The sequence below is a fragment of the Tenebrio molitor genome, chromosome 5, assembly GCF_963966145.1.
Source record: "Tenebrio molitor chromosome 5, icTenMoli1.1, whole genome shotgun sequence".
NCBI lineage: Eukaryota > Metazoa > Arthropoda > Insecta > Coleoptera > Tenebrionidae > Tenebrio > Tenebrio molitor.
In genome coordinates, this window is record NC_091050.1 from 25450092 (window position 1) to 25467551 (window position 17460).

General features: G+C 38.4%; 1 protein-coding gene across 25 annotated transcripts in view; it reads left to right on the plus strand.

Moving 5' to 3' along the window:
* mbl (muscleblind) overlaps positions 1-17460 on the plus strand; it is a 157115-nt gene that overhangs the window by 47762 nt on the left and 91893 nt on the right. For 23 of the 25 annotated variants that reach the window (XR_011159746.1, XR_011159747.1, XM_069048156.1 and 20 more), the window contains one exon: positions 4093-4708. Coding sequence is in view for 23 of the 25 variants with exons in the window: in XM_069048156.1 (XP_068904257.1) it covers positions 4523-4708 (186 nt within the window). In the remaining 2 variants the exon portion in view is untranslated. Of the gene's footprint in view, positions 1-1794; positions 1945-2696; positions 2913-4092; positions 4709-17460 lie in introns of those variants that run through there. The other 2 variants (XM_069048160.1, XM_069048159.1) reach the window with 2 other exon arrangements.

Genomic DNA, 17460 nt, shown 5'->3' on the forward strand with positions numbered 1-17460 from the left:
AGCCTCATTAATTAATTACTGTTTACTCTTAGATAATATTGTTTTAAGATTATTCACCGGTCCAATTAAGAAGATTAAGTACTGCGCTAGCGCAATTTTCGGTGTTGTCCATTTGGACCGGTTTGTTTGATTCTCTCTTCGGAATTTTCTTTGTGAGAGTAGCATCGTTTGCTTGAATCTCGTTCAAGTACTTAATTGCAATTTGGTACTCCCTTTGACTCGATTATAAACTCCTAAGTGGGTAAAAGCCGTTTTACATTTCCATCCAAATTTATGTACACCTATATTTTTCACGTCATTAACTCTTTAAATTGGAGAGATGAGCTGTGAACGATTTTTGACTACGTGGAAACTGTTGAGAAGATCGTCTTAAAAAAATTAATAAACGTAGGTTTTTTTGAGGCAAGAATATTTTAAGAATCATTGGAATCTGGAATATATTGGTGAATGTTGCTCAAACACGAATTTCTCTTCCATAATAATCGTAACGAATAAAACCAACAACTAAAATGTTCAAAGTTTTTTTCTCTCCGATTTCAGATTTGTAAGCGAGCTCTTGTTGTACTCGTAGAAGGAATGTCGGTTCCAAATATTTGAAGGGATTCGGTTGAGGTTATAATGCACGTCCGATTTTTGTTCATTTGAACAAAATTTTTTTCGTTACTTAATATTAGCATATTTTTAATGAACCTGTTTTTCATAAATTCTAAAACAGTTATTAAAACTCATTTGCAACAGCTGCAGAAAAAGCTACTGCCACCAGATTTACGACATCTTTTGATGAAATTTAAGTTATTTATTATTTGCCGTCTTATTCTATACATATTTTTTGATGGCAGGGATACATGGTTGTGTTGACGTATTGTTTTTATTCATGAAAAAACCACAGCACTTACGAAGATATCAGTGTTGTTGCTTTTGAGCCAATTTAAAAACTGTTAGTGATTTAATCGCTTTTCGGTCAGATTGCACTTATTTCTTTCGAAAATTGAATTAATAACGGACAAGTTACCTATGTGTTGGTTAAGCAGCAAATTAATCGGAGAATTGAACCTTGAACATTTTGTTTGTCTTCGAAAAATATGGTTTGCGTCAAGTGTCTTAGAGAATTTGGTGTTCCGAGGTAATTATGGCAGCGCTAACTAACAAGTGCGATATGACAACATTTTTTCTTTTAATAACTCTCATTTTTATTCATTGCTGGACGAGAAATTTCGTAAACGCATGCGTTCGCACCGTGCACATGACAGCTTGCTTCTCCGAGCGCGAGATCATTAATGAAAAAAACGTCTGTGTGCCATACATTATAATTTATTTATCGTCGTGAAAGTGTTCAGTTGAGCGCTCAAATTTTCTTGGGTTATTTTGAGAGCTATCCACAAATATTTAGGTCGTCGAAGTGTACTTTTCAGACGTCTGGAATTCACGCTGCCGATCCCGTCGTATTACCGATTTTTCTATTTACGTTAATCGGTCCAGCCGTTTAGACACAGTCTTTCTTTACTTTTTTTTTGTATCTGTTTTTGAAAATTGCCAGCAGTCTCATTGGCTTAAGGAAGGTTTATGGAAATTGCTTGAAAATCTTGTTAGTCGCGGTTCCCGGCAACTCTTAGTGCGTCGGGATAAGCAAGGATGATGTATTCCAGCAATCCCAGCAGGAATAGATTAGTCCTGCACTGCGGAGTTGTAAAAGTAAAAAGACGGGCGATTTCAGCCAGATGGAGGGGGAAAGGAGGAGACTTCGATGAGTCACTGACTAAGCGTATATGGTTGCGTTATGCGGACTTGTTGATGGGCAGACGTGTAGACGAACGCAGACAACCATCGTCCGGTCGGTGGACGTGAGTTGTGTGGTAGGACAAGGCCACCGTGAATTATCATGTTAATTTACACGTGACTTTCTGCGGAATCGCGTAGGAATTTTGTTACCACCAATTACGTTACGTAAGTCTGACTTTCGGGTTATTATTATAATTTTTTTTTGCGCTGGGCTGGGGTCGGGTATGGTCTGTGTCGATCGAACTTCTCGTGTCAGGTTGGGTACCTATTTACTTCTTTTGTGCTCGCCGAGTCTGTTTCATTTTCAGTTTAATCTGGAACGAGATTGGGTAATAATAATTGTGGAAGGCGTGCATATAAATGCGCTTGCTTGGCGGTTTTAGATACAGTTTAATTTCTTCCAGAGGCTGTAACTGCTGTTGTTTTATGATTGCCAACTTTAAGCCGGCGATAACTTAGATTTGTGTACAGGATAAAATTAAATAGGTACTGTGTTGTTTATTTAATCGTATTTTTAACTACGTCTGCGCCACATCGATGAAAATAATTATTAGTAAATCGAAAGGAGTTATTTTTCGAAGCTGTCGTTGGTTCTCTAACCGCACTAGTTTACGGTCAGAGTTGGTTTGTGGAAGTTTTTATGTTTAGAAACTGGTGGTTTGTTACGTAAGCACAGTCAGGTCGAATCCTGGAAATGATAAAATAAGCTGTTTAAACGAGAAAGAATTTATTGGCAGGTGTAGATCTCTTAATCTATTGTGTGCATATCTTGTACCTATGTTGTGGAACAGAACAATTACGTTGAGTTGTTGAAGATAATTGATTAGATAAAAAGTTTATTATTTATCGTGTTTGGACGAACGTTAAAGACACAATCAAAATTTACCGGGAAATTAATTCTTGACGATAAGATCAATACAGTAAGGTTGATGCAGTGCGGAGTGAAAGTTTTACTTTGCAATTCTCGTTTCACCTTAACGTGAAACAATTTTTATTTGCCTCTGTACCGCATTTTTATTTTATTGATGCATGTTTGTGGAATATGTACTTGTTAAACTGCTTATCGATCCTTGACAACTTTATTGCAACACGAAACATTTTGAAAATGTATCAAAATTGAAGCTGAACAGCGGGTGGGTATAAAGACATTTTGTTAGTTCTAAACGTGTCACGTTTGGAAAATCTTGAACTTGTAGCAATGCATATAAAAAAATCGAATTTTAGAGATTATAAACCACAAAGTTCGTCGATATCTCAGGAATCTCCTGCACTGCGTTCTCAACAGTTCTTTGTTTGTTGTGCCATTACCATTACGGGACTCGTTGACGTATTAAAACTTGTGTTGAATGATCGGATGTTGGTTTTTTATGTACCTACTATTATTATCATTTTCATGACAGATTTAAACATGGGATAATTATCATAATATTAGTTTATCGCAGTGAATTGAATTTGCATACGAATGTTGTGTCAAATTGTTGTTGAGTATATATTTTGGAAAAGGTTTCTGTTAGAGTAAACGAAGCAAATAATGGCGGCCAAACTGGTATTACCTACATACCTACTAAAATTTGTACCATTTGTAATCCATATTCAATAATACACTAAAAAGAGCTTAATCTTGTAAGACAATTAGTAATTACATATTTTAATTTTAATGATCAAATTCGTTTTTTGATGACAAATATTCAAACTCGGTACGTTAAAATTCCGGTTCGGTGTGTTCGTGCTAATCTTCAATTGCTAAAACGATTTTGTAACGCTTTTGTTCTGTGAGCATAGTAAAAGTTAATCCGCTTTGGTTTGATTATGTAACTGGATAGGTACTCTCACCTAATTGGGTATAATAGTGATGTAGTAGTGTGTATTCCCCCAATAATTTAAGCAGATTTTTATCGTACGAAAATAAAGATGATAGATATAGAATTATAAGAAAAATGTTAAATAATTTAGGGTGTTAGTTCTTGTTGAAAGAAAGAAACGCACTATAAAAATTAAATATAGAATTGTTTGTTGCCGTAAAGCAGTAAAACCTCCTCACCAATTTAACAGGATTAAATGAATTATGTTGAGGCAGTCTGGTCGGTATTGATATTTAAATTTAAACATTTTATAGAAAAGATTAAATGCCAACAGAAAGGAAAGCCGTTTTCACCGGTTCGTGTTATTTATGCAGAAACAGTGGGGTCAAGTAATGAGCTTGACCGGTTTTAGTTCCTAGCATCTGTTTGCATTTCAACCCCTTCCTATTGCTAACTGCAGATGACGTACGTGGATGTTAACTAGATTGTAACTAGATCTGTTCCTTTGCAGACCGCCACCGAAGAAGTCATCATCAGAAGACACCGGACTTGCAATATGCGCTAGAACCGACAATCGCTTCGCTTTGCCTACCTGCTTCTCTGCAAGTTAAAAGAATTACTACTCCGATCGGAAGCTCTTCTATCCGCCGCCGACCCGTCTGTAACAACGCCAATACTGAAAAACACAAAATCAGAAGAGTACAAGAACACAGTGACCCGAGTTTATTTTTGTATCACTCTCCAACAGTTTTAAGTAACGTGCGTTATCGATTCACCGTGTTTTTCCTACAACAATTTCTCGAAAGAATGGACAATAATTCCACCTGATTTAATTCTTGCGAACCTCAACTATATTTGGAGTGAACCGTCGCGCTTCGTCCAGTGTTTTTCGCGTCCAGTTTGTACGAATTATTGATAAATAAACAACAGACCTTCGCGCAATGGCAATGGTCAACATGAATAATTTACTCAACGGGAAAGACTCCCGCTGGCTCCAGCTAGAAGTCTGCAGAGAGTTCCAAAGGAACAAGTGCTCCAGACCGGACACCGAATGTAAATTTGCACATCCACCCGCCAACGTCGAGGTCCAAAATGGTCGCGTCACGGCTTGCTACGATAGTATCAAGGTAAGAATTTGTGTTTTTTTTTTTGGGATACGAACAATTTCTTTTCACCGTGAACAAGCATCTATCGAACTCTGCAGAACCAGTTATCTCACTATGATTGTCTTCTTTTGTTTTATGACAACCTACGCCTTTGACTATTATCGCTACAGGATCTTTTTCATAGTCTCCACTCGTTCTAGATCTCTGATCGTTTTACGACGTTATAACTTTTTATTTTTTGCTACTCGATGGATTTCGTGACAACACATTCCTGTCGCTTTAATTGTTGTTGAATGTTGAACATTCGCGAGTAAATGGATAAACGTATTCCGAGCTGGAAATTTCTAGTTGTCTCGTTTTTCCGCAGCGAGGTGGCGTCAATCTTCACTCGGAGAAGTTGAGTCGATGTTGGTTTAAATATTCTCCGGCGCGTCGTCTTTATTATTCTCATCCTAAAACCGTTATAATTTCGCGTTCTAGACGAGGGATTTATTCAAGGAAATAGGAGCAATTGTAGGAACATTGAAATTATAATCCGTACGATGATGACATTACCGAACAATACTTGTCACTGTCAGCCATATTTCCTATCCTCGTAATTTGATATATCGTCGAATTGGAACATCATGAGGAACTAGACTGTTTTGTGCGTCCCGACTGAAACATAGGTTAGTGCTTTCGTGTTTCACCGATGCGTTTTGTTGTTCCTCGACTTTAAAAAGCTTGAACCATTCGTCGCAGAAAAATCGGATTTTTTAATTTGCCGGTCGAAGCGTACCAAGCGAGCGGTTGGTTTTTTGTACTTTGCAGTAAAAGAAAATGAGTGAGTAGAGAAGATTTGTACCGAGCAAATCCAACAACTTCCACTAGTGTTCAACTAATGGCGTCCTTTTGAAATTCAAGGCCAAGAATTAATTGGCAAATATATCAGCGCAACGAACCGAACGACTGAACTGATTATCCATTCGAAAGTGAACCTACTAGACTGGCACGGCGGCGGCGGCGAACGTTATGGTTTGAGTGCGATGGCAATGTCGGCCATCACGTAACACCATTTAAAAGCATCAAAAATTCGAACAGAATCCAATTTTGTGGTTAGTGAAAACTGTATAATCGTTAAAATGGAAAATTGATTACCGAACTATTGCAAGTATTATCTCTGTCGTAAAGGTTTTTGCAATTAACACAGAACAATCGTTGCGGTTGCCATTCTTTTGGCATGATTTGTTTGGCTGTCTAATTCACGCTTGCCAGCGAATGTGGGATGTTTGTTATTACACCGGTCTAAGCCGCCCACGATTCATATACGTCTTAGTCAGTATGTGCTTTCTTGCTGGTTCGGAGGTGATTTTTTGCCACGCCTCGCTTTTTTTAGATTGATTCAAATTGACTAAATATCGGACATGGTGTAGGTTGGAGCGTGGAGCTGAGTGGATCGATGCGGAAGTATTAATTTCTTAATGAGCCCCTTTGATAACTCGGAGCACAGGTGAAATGGCGCTGTCCCGGAAAACCGTACAAAAGGAACCAGAAACCTAATAAATGTTTAGTCTCTGTGACAATCCTGCTTAAAGCTTTGTGAACCGTCCGCTCGAGCACCATATGGTTGGTCTACGCACGGTCGTAAGATAACGAGATTATTCGGTCGGGACCTCCTCCTCTATCCATTTATTTATTTTGTCTTAATCAAGACGAATGCAGATTTAAATTTCCTGCATTAAATGTTTTTAAACAATCGGAAAAATGGCGAAGTTTAATGGGAACCCAGTCGCACGGGACTTTCTTTTTGGATTGTCTAATTTAAACGTAACCCGCTATGTGTTTATCAGATTTCTCGTGTTACATCAAAGCACGTCCAACATCTGGTCACGACTCGGTCACTGATCAAAAAGACCACCGGATTTTATTAAAAAACTGGAAAGTATCCCCGGTCTCGTCCACTCGAGAACACACTCGTGCAACAGTCGTGTTGACTGAATTAATTTTCACCGACCATTTCTCAGCAGTCGGATAAACTTTGCCTCCCGGTATTGTTTTAGTGCCGCCATAAAACTTGAAAAACGGAACGTTTATTTGGATTAGTATTCAGAATGAGATACCTAGGTGGGTTACTTTGTCTAAAAAACAACAGAAACAATAAAGTAACGGATCACAACTAGGAAAAAAATCCATTTTTGTTAATGGTTACAAATGTTGGTTTATTAAAATGAGGCACATTTCGATGTTGAGTCTTCTAGGGTCACAACAGGAAGTTATTCAAAATTATACCACATTTTAATCTAAAATGTTCAATTAAACATTAGTTTAAATAAATACGTTTCGTCAAAAAACAGTTGATATTTTACAATTTTATAAAAAGATTGCTAAATGGGAGTTGAGTACAATCAACTGTAGGGCTTGACTATTAATTACAGATTTGCATTTTTTATGTTTTTTCTTTCAAATTAAGTAGCTCATAGGTGCAAGAAATCAGTTTTTTTTCTTAAAGTACATTAATTGAAAAAATTAACTCCGAAATGCGTAAAAGTTTCGTTGTAATGTTAAAAATTAAACTCGACCTGGAAAAGATATCTTCATCGGATTTACAATTATTAAATTGCAATTAATGCACTAGCTCGGCTACGCTACGCAGCGCCTCGCTCTGCAAATTGCTTGCCACAAAAAATACCACTTTTTATCTTAATAACACAATCTATTTGGTATTTCAATTTTAGGATTTTTCAAAAAATGTTTCTTTGTCGGTCCAGTCAATATCTGGATAGCATAGGTATCCATAATAGCCTACGTTATCTTGCTTTTTGTAATTTTTATATTTAGCAGAGACAATTCCAACTAAGATTAGGACATTTGAACGGTTTGTAGTATATTGGGATATAAGGTTAGGAAATGCATTATAACAGAATCGAGAAAGAGTGAAAAATTGAGACGAAGTCGAGATTTTTCAACTTCCGAGATTCTGTTATGGCACTTACTAACCGTGTATCCCATAACGTTTTTCGCACAGTCGCTTATACGAAAAAAAATGGCTTCGAAGTAATTTTTTTTGACAGGAATATTTTGAAGACATTAATGTCATTAATGACTTACGTCAGTAGGTATCGGTGTCGTTATTTACTTACAGCTTTAGGGTTGTTAAGTTCAACTTTCAGATCGTGTCAACAACTATTATAAGTAGCTATACCAACATAGAATTAAAGAATTTGTCAAAATAGCAATAACTGGGAAGTGTAACCGAGGTGAGACCCAAAGATGACAATGTATGATATTTGACATGTCAAACTTGGAATTGGTCGCTTCGGATAGAATACAGGAAATCTCTAAAAGTCTTTAAAAGACAATCCGGAGTACATCCGGAGTCATGGCTATTACTATTTTATCGGTAGATTTTTAATATTGTCATTTTTTTATCTAACAGACCAGAAGGTGTTAGAAAATAATTAGAAAGGGATTTAGGTACATTTTTTTTACTCTACAACTTTTGTGTTTAAGGTTTTGTCGGAAAATAATTAGGGAAGCCATTATCAGAGGATTTTCACTATTGCACGTAAAGTGCCTATGTACCAAAATCCATTCTAAGAAATACATATTACATACCACATATCTATCTAGCACAAATTTCATTCTTGCGTGAACGCTATTTAAAAAATACACCCACTATTTTTTATTGAACCGTTTACGTTCATGTACTTTTCAAAATTGTAGCGCTTCTTGAATTTAGCTTGTGGAGGTGTACATGTGTAACATACTTCCGCATAAGTAATACTATCTCCGGACGTCTGTGGCTTGTATAGACTAAAATAACTTTCGCCGTCAAAAATAAAATTTTGAGCAGTCGTTAGCATTTGGACTGTAGTAACTGAATGCAGAGAGGAGTTCTGTTTTTGTCCCCCATCAGGATGAAGTTTGATGCATTTTTAGATCATCGACGGGGGTCAAATGACAGTTTAGGTGGACACTTAATTTGTCCAGATTTTTAGTTATCACCCGGTGTTAGTACAGTGTACAGTGGTCTGTAATAATGTAGAATGACCGGCGTCGTGCTTAAGGAGCCTCGTAGTTGGACATTTTCTTGGCTTTTCAGCACGGTGTCTTACCACCTGCTGCTGTACACGCCGGGTCGTCGTGTTCAACCATTGAAGTTATGAACGGGTGCCATACGTCATAATGCGCAAACGGAAACGGGGATGTCCGCTGCAGCCCGAGCAACAGTTGGTACAGCTGCAAATGTAGTTTTCGTATTCATACGTCCTCATATTTATATCGCCATTTTTTATTCGGGCCATTGTGCGAGCTGTGTATTATAATGCAATTAAATATTAGTGTAACGGCTTAACGCGATTGTTTCCCCGGCGATTTCGCGTGGAAATACCAACTTTGACGGCGTGATGGGAGCTTTCGAAACCGGCCCATCTCGTCGTCGTCGGGAATAGCCTAGTAACACGTTGGCATAGAAGTATTCGCGGGTGTGCTGCATCAAGTAACCTTGGAAGAAATCATCTCGGATGTCCGCTGAACCGGGGCAACGCTAGGACGAAGAAACCGGTCCAGGAAGGTCAACCCGTCGAAGCATTGCACTGTTGCAATTCTTTCATGGATTTTCAATGCTGGTTAAAAAAGGAACAAAGCTCAACCATAGCAACAGCCGAGCCGAGTTCGTTCCTACAGATGCTGCAATAAAGTCAGCTCGCGCGGTGTTCCAAATGAAATTATCCACGTCTGAGACGAAAGTATGTTCTGTTCTACTTTTTTTTCCAGTTCTACTGCTGCTACCAAGATTTTACCATCTATTTAATTTAAATCTGGTCTCACTGGACAAATTATACGTGTGGACATCTGTCGTTAGTTATCGTTGACTGCGATTTAACTGAAGGGGTTCATCTATGATCTCCAGCAACATATTATTGAACATAACGGAAACACTTCGTACAAGTAAAGGGGTCTCAAACAAAGCGCAGTCAGCTTCCCTACGGCATATTGTGGGAATGACGGCGACTTGTGAAAATCTTTGCAATCATTTCTGCGACTTCAGAAAATATCGTCTGCACCAAGAAACCGAGTTGAAAATAAAAATACACTCGACCTACGTATATTAGGTATCGCTAGTGTTTGTAATACCTTTGGTCATGATACCGATTGTTCGCATCCGTCAGTCAGTGTGTTTCCGTTTTTATTCGGCCAGACAAATCCGCACGAGTAATCTCTTTTGACTGAGCATAAATTGTAAAATTTGTGTGAAGATTTAGAAGGACCAGGAGTGAGGACGGTGAGCAAATGTTATACTGTGTGAGCAACAATTACTGATTGAGTTGGCAATACATTTTGGTGACTTTTATGTCATGTTATTTTACAAACCAAGGCGTTTAAATTTGAAATGTATGCCAGCTGTCAATAATGTCAACAAAACAAACCGAAATAGATACAATTTACAGTTTTGAAAATATCATATAAAATTTGTTATTGCCAACTGAAACAGTTATTGTTGCTCACCCTGTACTATACGTCTAGAATGAAAGCGCTTTGTGTTTAATTTTTAAACATGTAATTTGCACGCCGGTAAGATGTTGTGCAAGAGATACGGCACGATTTTTGTCTTATGCCGCAGGACACCTACCTAATTAAACTGATTTTTCCACCGTGTGTATGTAAATAAACAAAAATCGTTCATTGTTCCGAGCAATTTTATGCCCACGTAACGTCGTTTTTGCAGAGTATATCTATGGAAGTGATATATTGATGACTGCAATTTGAGTTGATTCACGGGGACGGAAAAAGGTGGGAAGCGAAGGTTAATGATCTTGGCATGACCAACACACGTTTAGATTTTTTTCCTTCTCCTAATTTGCTTAATATTGCTTTCAACCAGAAGATCATATATTTTGTTAATCAGTTTTATCGGCTACCGTTTCGTTTTCAATTTTTAATACGCAATACGCATTTTCACTTGATGCATTATTATTATTTTTTTATTTAACAATTAGTTGCGTTATTCACAGTTAACTGTATGTATTTGCATAACCGATTTTCTTTTTTTTTTCGAATTTTATTTAGCCAACTCCAAATGTTAATGCTTTCTAAGTTCTACACAAATTACAATTCTTTAAAAATGTCTTACTTAATTAAAATCTGGATTTTCGGTGTTGCATTGTTGTGCAGTGTATTTTAGAAATTTATTTTTACATTTTTTTAATTTAAGAGTTCCTTTCATCTTCGTTTTTCGGAACTTTTTCACGATCCATGTGAACTGGAATTTTTTCGTAAATGGTTTTATTCTGTGAAGAAAATTTAATGAATGGTTTTCACGATATCGTCACCTAATGTCGTCGGGTTTGTGGTGTTCTATTATATGCTTTTCTTGGGTGATCTCGGGTAACATCTGCGCTCAGGGATGACAAATTGGTTTGAAGGGAGCAAAATGATGATGACTACTTCAGTTTTTCACAATGTTTTTTCTATAACAAAATTAATGTGTTGGAAGTGCTTTGACAGCTTCATAAAAATGTACCCGTAGATACCTACTTGTAATGAATGGGTTGTTATTTTATCAAGTTTTACTATGATTTCGACGATTGCTACTTAAATTGTGGAAGTGTTTGGTTACCCGCCTTTTAAAGTTTTGTAATTACTAATCTGAATGAGTGTAGTACGAGCTTAGATCAAATTCGGTAATTTTTTATTGGTGATGGGAATCTCCGATGCATGCATAATATTATGTTTCTACAGTTGTGTAATTGGCAGTGTCGGACGTGAATGTTAATTAATAAATAAAGTGATGGATAGCGTGCTGGTTTTATTAAATTATTTCGCTAGACATAATTGAATATCATAATTATTGTGAACTTCAATTAAAATTAACGAAGTATAGCGCTCCCAGAAATCTAATTATTTTTGTTGGCGCAATGCCTTCTTGGTAGAATCGAAAATTGAAAATGAACTGGATTGCCAGTGTAATAGGTGCATGTAAAAGAGCCATTCGTTCGTGGTCTGGAGAAATATTACAGAGATAGGAGCAATGAAATTTTTCTCCCGAGAGCAGGAATAAGTGAGGGAGGGAAAAGTGAAAATTTCAAGCGGTGACGCTTCTTCAAGCTTAATAAGTAGCGTTTTCCGAGCAATCGACGATGTAAAAAACCAGAATATTTGGTCGAGGGCACATTTACAAACATATGAACGGTAGATATCGCATCTTCAAAGAGACTAAAACAAACAGGCAACATTAAACCGTATATACGCGGGTCTCCTGCAATCGAACGAGAGGCACGGCAAAGAGAGAGGAACGCAGTTATTAGATTTCCAGGCAAACAGTTCATGAAACAGCTGCGAGGCGACGCTTCTAATGGCACTGTGCCTCCTCATGGTAGCGTCGCGGCGCCTAACCTATCGATTGATACCGTTGGCTACGTCAGATACGAACCAAGTTCCGTCTGTGTATCCCGGTTTTCACATGAGTCGAAATTGGTCCGAGCTGGTCGTTAGCCGTTCTGTTGGATTGTTGAATTTTTTTTATTTGCCCAAAAGAGCAAAAACTAATCAAGTGTAGTAGAGCCGAACCGTTATCCTTGAAAATGTAAATTCGGAACATCCTGCTCGCATCGGGGATGCTAGCTGCGAAACTAATTTAGTCAGGTGCAGTAAAAGGAGTGCATATCCTTGTTCACGACGGGCCATAACCGACAGCCTGTGTGCCGTAGTTCGCGAACGGCTTTCGTTTCTTTTCCTTTCCCACCTGAAGCTGCTCTTGACAACGTTAGCACCGACAGCACTCGGTGGGCCAGAGTAAACGATTAAATAATTTATACGTCAGTATTTGCAATACGTGCTCGCAGATCTTCAGGAATTATATATAATTGCCGGAATAACGTCTCCGGGAGTCGCGTCGTGAATGTTTTGAGGACATTAGCAGATAAGCTTCGCAATGTAATTACGAACTTCAAGAAGGAACACGGCAATTGGCGCCAGGAATTAGTACTGCCTTTACGCCGTTTCGTTAAATTTATTAAATAACGACTTTTCCTTCCATTGCATCATCGGCATTTCCGGAATTTCAACAGGCAAACATTTTTCCACACGAACATCATCGGTTGTTTTTCCATTTCATTTTTAATTTCATTGAACAAAAAAACGAAACACATTTAATGGTAAATCTGTTTAGATTGAGATGTCGTCAGTATTTTAGTTTTTTTTTTCCAGGAATTTTAAAGATAGTAGCCGTGACAGAGTTGAGAAGACGCGCCTAAAGCGGTTATGACATAATAACACTTGGTGGTAAATTACCGTGTTTTATATGGCGAATCGTCTTTAAGCGATGATACATAGGTGCGCTTGTTACCATCTTTCCAAGAAGGTTTGTGTGAAAGACTTCAGACAAAACTAGGATCTCGCGAGCCATCAGCCGTCAGCGTGATGGGCTAAGTAATTTGTATAATCTGTAGGAATTTGATGTGGCGAGAAGCGGGAGAAAATTAAATGAGTTTGTAATATTCCCCGGCAACCTCATGCGAAATTTCTGTTGTTTTGGTTGATGCGAATTAAGGTCCGACGAGCGGATTCCGCCTCCGGCTTTAATTGTTAAAAGTGGATTATCCATGGACGGGTGTGCCAACAATTTCATTAAAAGTCCTGATAGGAATATGACTATTAAAATTTAATAATGTGTCAGTTTGACCACGTGGATGACGTTGAATTTTAGGACGATAATAATTTTGGCGGGTCCGACCTGTCCTGTCATTTCGTACACGTACGTTCGCCCGGAATTTTGCAAACTAAATTTAGTTCTGTCGGTGGAGCGCATTGTGGCAGGATGTTTTAAAAATTGCGACCGACGAAATGTGGACGGCGAAATTCGTTTAATTAAATTAATTGGAGGATGATTTTATAAAATAATTCTTGAAGAATTTGCAAGCGTTCCGATGCGATCTCCATTTTATGCTGGGCCGCGAGAATTGGATTATGCTGTTTTGTTGCCTTTGGTGTTCGGTTGAACATTTTAAAAACGAATTTACGTTTAATTTTCAACCGCCACGGTAAATATTTAACCAACTAAATATATGTTTTCCTAAAAGCTCGGGAATTATTAAAATTGCAGGCTTCACTGTGTACATTTTTTGCGCGTCCGGACCGGTTTTAGTAATTAATTTGGCGGACTTTTTATTTACAAAGGTGTAAGTCATAAAATATCGCATCTTAGTGTTTTCACGAAACGAAATTTCGGACAGTACTATGGCCCCAGGTCCGAATGAAAAATTAACGTTTCCTGTTTTATAATTGCCATCCAGCCGATGACTTTAGCCATGATCTAATCAAATTGCATTCGTTAAGCGGCCACAGAGACCACCTTGGTTGAAATAGTCATTATTTTTTTAACTGTGCACTTTTAATAGTGTTCTCTGTGTTCATAGATTGAAACCAATGTCTTGCAACTTCACAAGTAATCTCAATGGTAGATTGTCAATACATTAAATCTAATTGGTCTTTCTTTAATTCAATTAACAGTTGCTGTATGCGTGCCATTTCCTTGTAAAATTATTTAAAGACTCTGCTTGTTACTGTCGAAGAAGTAATCGTCTAGTTAACACAAATCAAGCAACAATGTCGCTATCCAGTTAATCAGCCACCTAATAAATCCTCGTTAATTAGCTTTTTTTTTACTTGGGTTGGAAAAGTCAATTACGGATTATTTTTAGTTTGTATTACGCCTCTTAACAAACAATTCAATGAAAACGAGATGTTTTGTGTAGAGACTGTGCAGTTATTTGCGACAAAAACTGAATTCTACAAATAATTAAAATTAATTGAAACACTCCGGAGGCGGAGGTGATGTAAAACTGCATTCTGTTTCGCAGTTTGGTTTGTAATGTCTTTATTCAATTACCATTTGTTTGCGAGAGGCCTGTATGATGGTGGCGGTATAGGCAATTATGGTACGCATACATTTCCACTGAATTGAATGAATGCACGTTTTTATCTCGTGTTATTTGCCGTCGTAATGTGTATAGAACGAAGGGACGTACGAACAAAGCAGCTCACTATAAGAGAGGTTTATTTTTTGGGTGATGCACCTGTGCCGCCGTCGGAAAAGTGTGATGCCGAGGAAATGTCGGCCGTCGATTCGGCCTCCGCCTTATTAAAATTCGTCGAAGAAACTTCAACTGGTACGGGGCGATTGTGTTCACCGAGAAATTCGAACTAAATTGCTTGCTCACTCTGCCTTGAAATTCGTATTGTTTTTCCAATTTTGTTTTTAAGTTCTTTTCATGAGTCGGACTACATCCTTCCAACATTCTTACGTTGACTCATAACTGCAAACCTACATGATTTTTACTGGCGTGCCAGCCAATCTTCCAGAAATGCTAAATTCAATTTATGCAGTTTGATAAACATCGCATTACACGGAAAGATTTCAGTCTTGTTGTTTTGTTCGTCGACCGCACAGCTTTGTTCCGTTGCAATCTCCCATTTTTCAACGCATGGCTTAATTTCGATATTGACTTTTCTCTTCAAGTTCGAAAACAAGGAGAAATAGAATGTACGTGGTGACGTATGTTATGTGATACGTCGGTGCTTCTTACCACACCACCATCAGTGTGTGTGTGTGTGTTTTGTGTATATTTTTGCATCCTATTCACCCGTCATCGTGAAAATGTACAAATGCTGTAGCGCGGTTTTTGCAGTAATTTCTTCTCGACATGTCCTCTGTTTTATTGGAAAGCTATGTAGCCTAGCAAACACAAATCGTTGAAGCAAAAAAGAAGACCGAAACAATTGTGGAAGCAACAGCACAACATAACGACGTCTGCGACCATCGAGACGCCCAGTCAGTTAGACGCCCCTTGCAAAAAAGGAGAATCGTCCTCTCGCTTTACATTTAGCAGAGTTGTATTCCATCTGAGACATTCTCTCGGCACACCACCACGATATAAACTACCAGAAAAGCGACAGAACATCTGCAAATTTCAGTTTTTATGTCGTGCATTGGGTCAGAATTATATCGTCAAATTAGGTCTGCAAAACAAGGGTCGCTCCCTTGGGTCTGGACGTTACGTCTCTTGATAGTAATTTTAATGTAACTATAACGTCTTCGGTCTTGATTTAATTTTGGGGGATGCATTCGACGTCGTGCAATCACTGGCCGATTTGAAGTCAATGACGTCATGATCGCAGAGTGCAAAAGTTTGCGGGGACATAAATCAATGTCATTCTTTTCCGCTCGGTGGATATAACAAAGTTTCAATTTCCCGAATCGAATAGACATTAAGATTTGATTCGGATTTCGAATTCCGCAAAAGGCAAAGATAACGTCGGTCGCACATTCCTTCAGTGCCCGCTTCACTTAAAACAACATCCTTGACGCTGTTTTTTGAGGCAGACTTGACTTCCTTTTTGGGACGTGTATTTCGTGGCGTCATCAAGTTGGAAATGTTAAAAATTGACAGTTTGCCTGGAACTTTCGTTGTACGTGATCGTATCGAAGACTGACCATCGGCGATGATTGGCAGACGAGAAATTCTCCTTTAATACTGCAAAACGATAAACGTTTCCTCCAGAGAGTGTTTTTCAACTTGAAAGCCTTTTCTTTTGGTATCTGAATGACAGCAACTTCACATTTCCTAGTATTTTAAAAATCTTTGAAGCAACATTTAACACGCCTTAATTTTTTAGCGTACCACTCAACTTTAGACGGTACGTGTACTGTGTTGCAAATGAATTTCTGCTTGCGTTTTTCACAAAGTGGTGAGAAGAACACGGTGCGAGTTACTTACATCCTGCATTCTGGGATCGCTTTTGAAGAGGAGCAAATTCGTTCAATTATACATATCGCGTCAATAATACAAATGCAATTTTGTTCCTTGCTCGCTTCATTCTTATTCCGTTGCTGCCTCTCGGAGTCGTTCCGCCACGCTTGCTGGCGGCTTACACTTTCCAGAGATGCTCGGTTGATAGATGCTTGCAACGCTCCACGTTGGAAATTGCTAAAATGCAACGTTCAGCACTTTCCTAGACCGCAAAATGATTGGAGCCCGAACATTCCGAGTCCGACGTGGTGAAAAAGGAAGGCCGCGCGCCCGGTCCCATATTAAAAGTTTAATAGTGTACCACCGCCGGCCGTATCAGATTTCTTCATCTCCGTGACAGATGACTTGGAAAAAGCTGAATCCCCCCCATCGTTTCGTCGTCTCCATTTGCCGGACCGATTGACTTATGCGGCACTTTCAGTGAGATATTGAACGATTTTCCACGAAAACTATGCAATTTTATTACGGCATCACCTCACCATCTTATACTTAACGTGGATATTCTCTCCCAAATCATGGCCACAGCAATGCAGATGGAAATGTGTCTCACGTCGTAATCCGCCATTGCCTGTACCTCCCTCCCTCTCTCCACTTTGGTGTTGGTTTTAACGAAAGGCAGGACAATATGGTTTTCAATTTGTTATGCTGTCTTTGGCACATGCTTGCACGTAACAGGTAACCACATATTGGTAAAACATTTTTATGTGGACACTCGTAAAGTAGACGTTTCAGATTTGTTGTTCACAATCTTGTGTTTAAGTGGTGATGAATTTGTTAACAAAAAAGGCGAATAGAGCAGTCAGAGAGACAGTCCGTGTCAAATGCCCACTTGAGTGGATGTGTGTTTTCTCTTTGGGAGTTGCGATACCGTTTTAAAGTATTATTTATTCACGAGGTTTCTTTTTTTTTCGTTTTTGTTTCCGCAGCGGTTTCCCTAGAGAACGGAATAATTGTGGAAATTGGTATCCATCACTTCGTTAATGC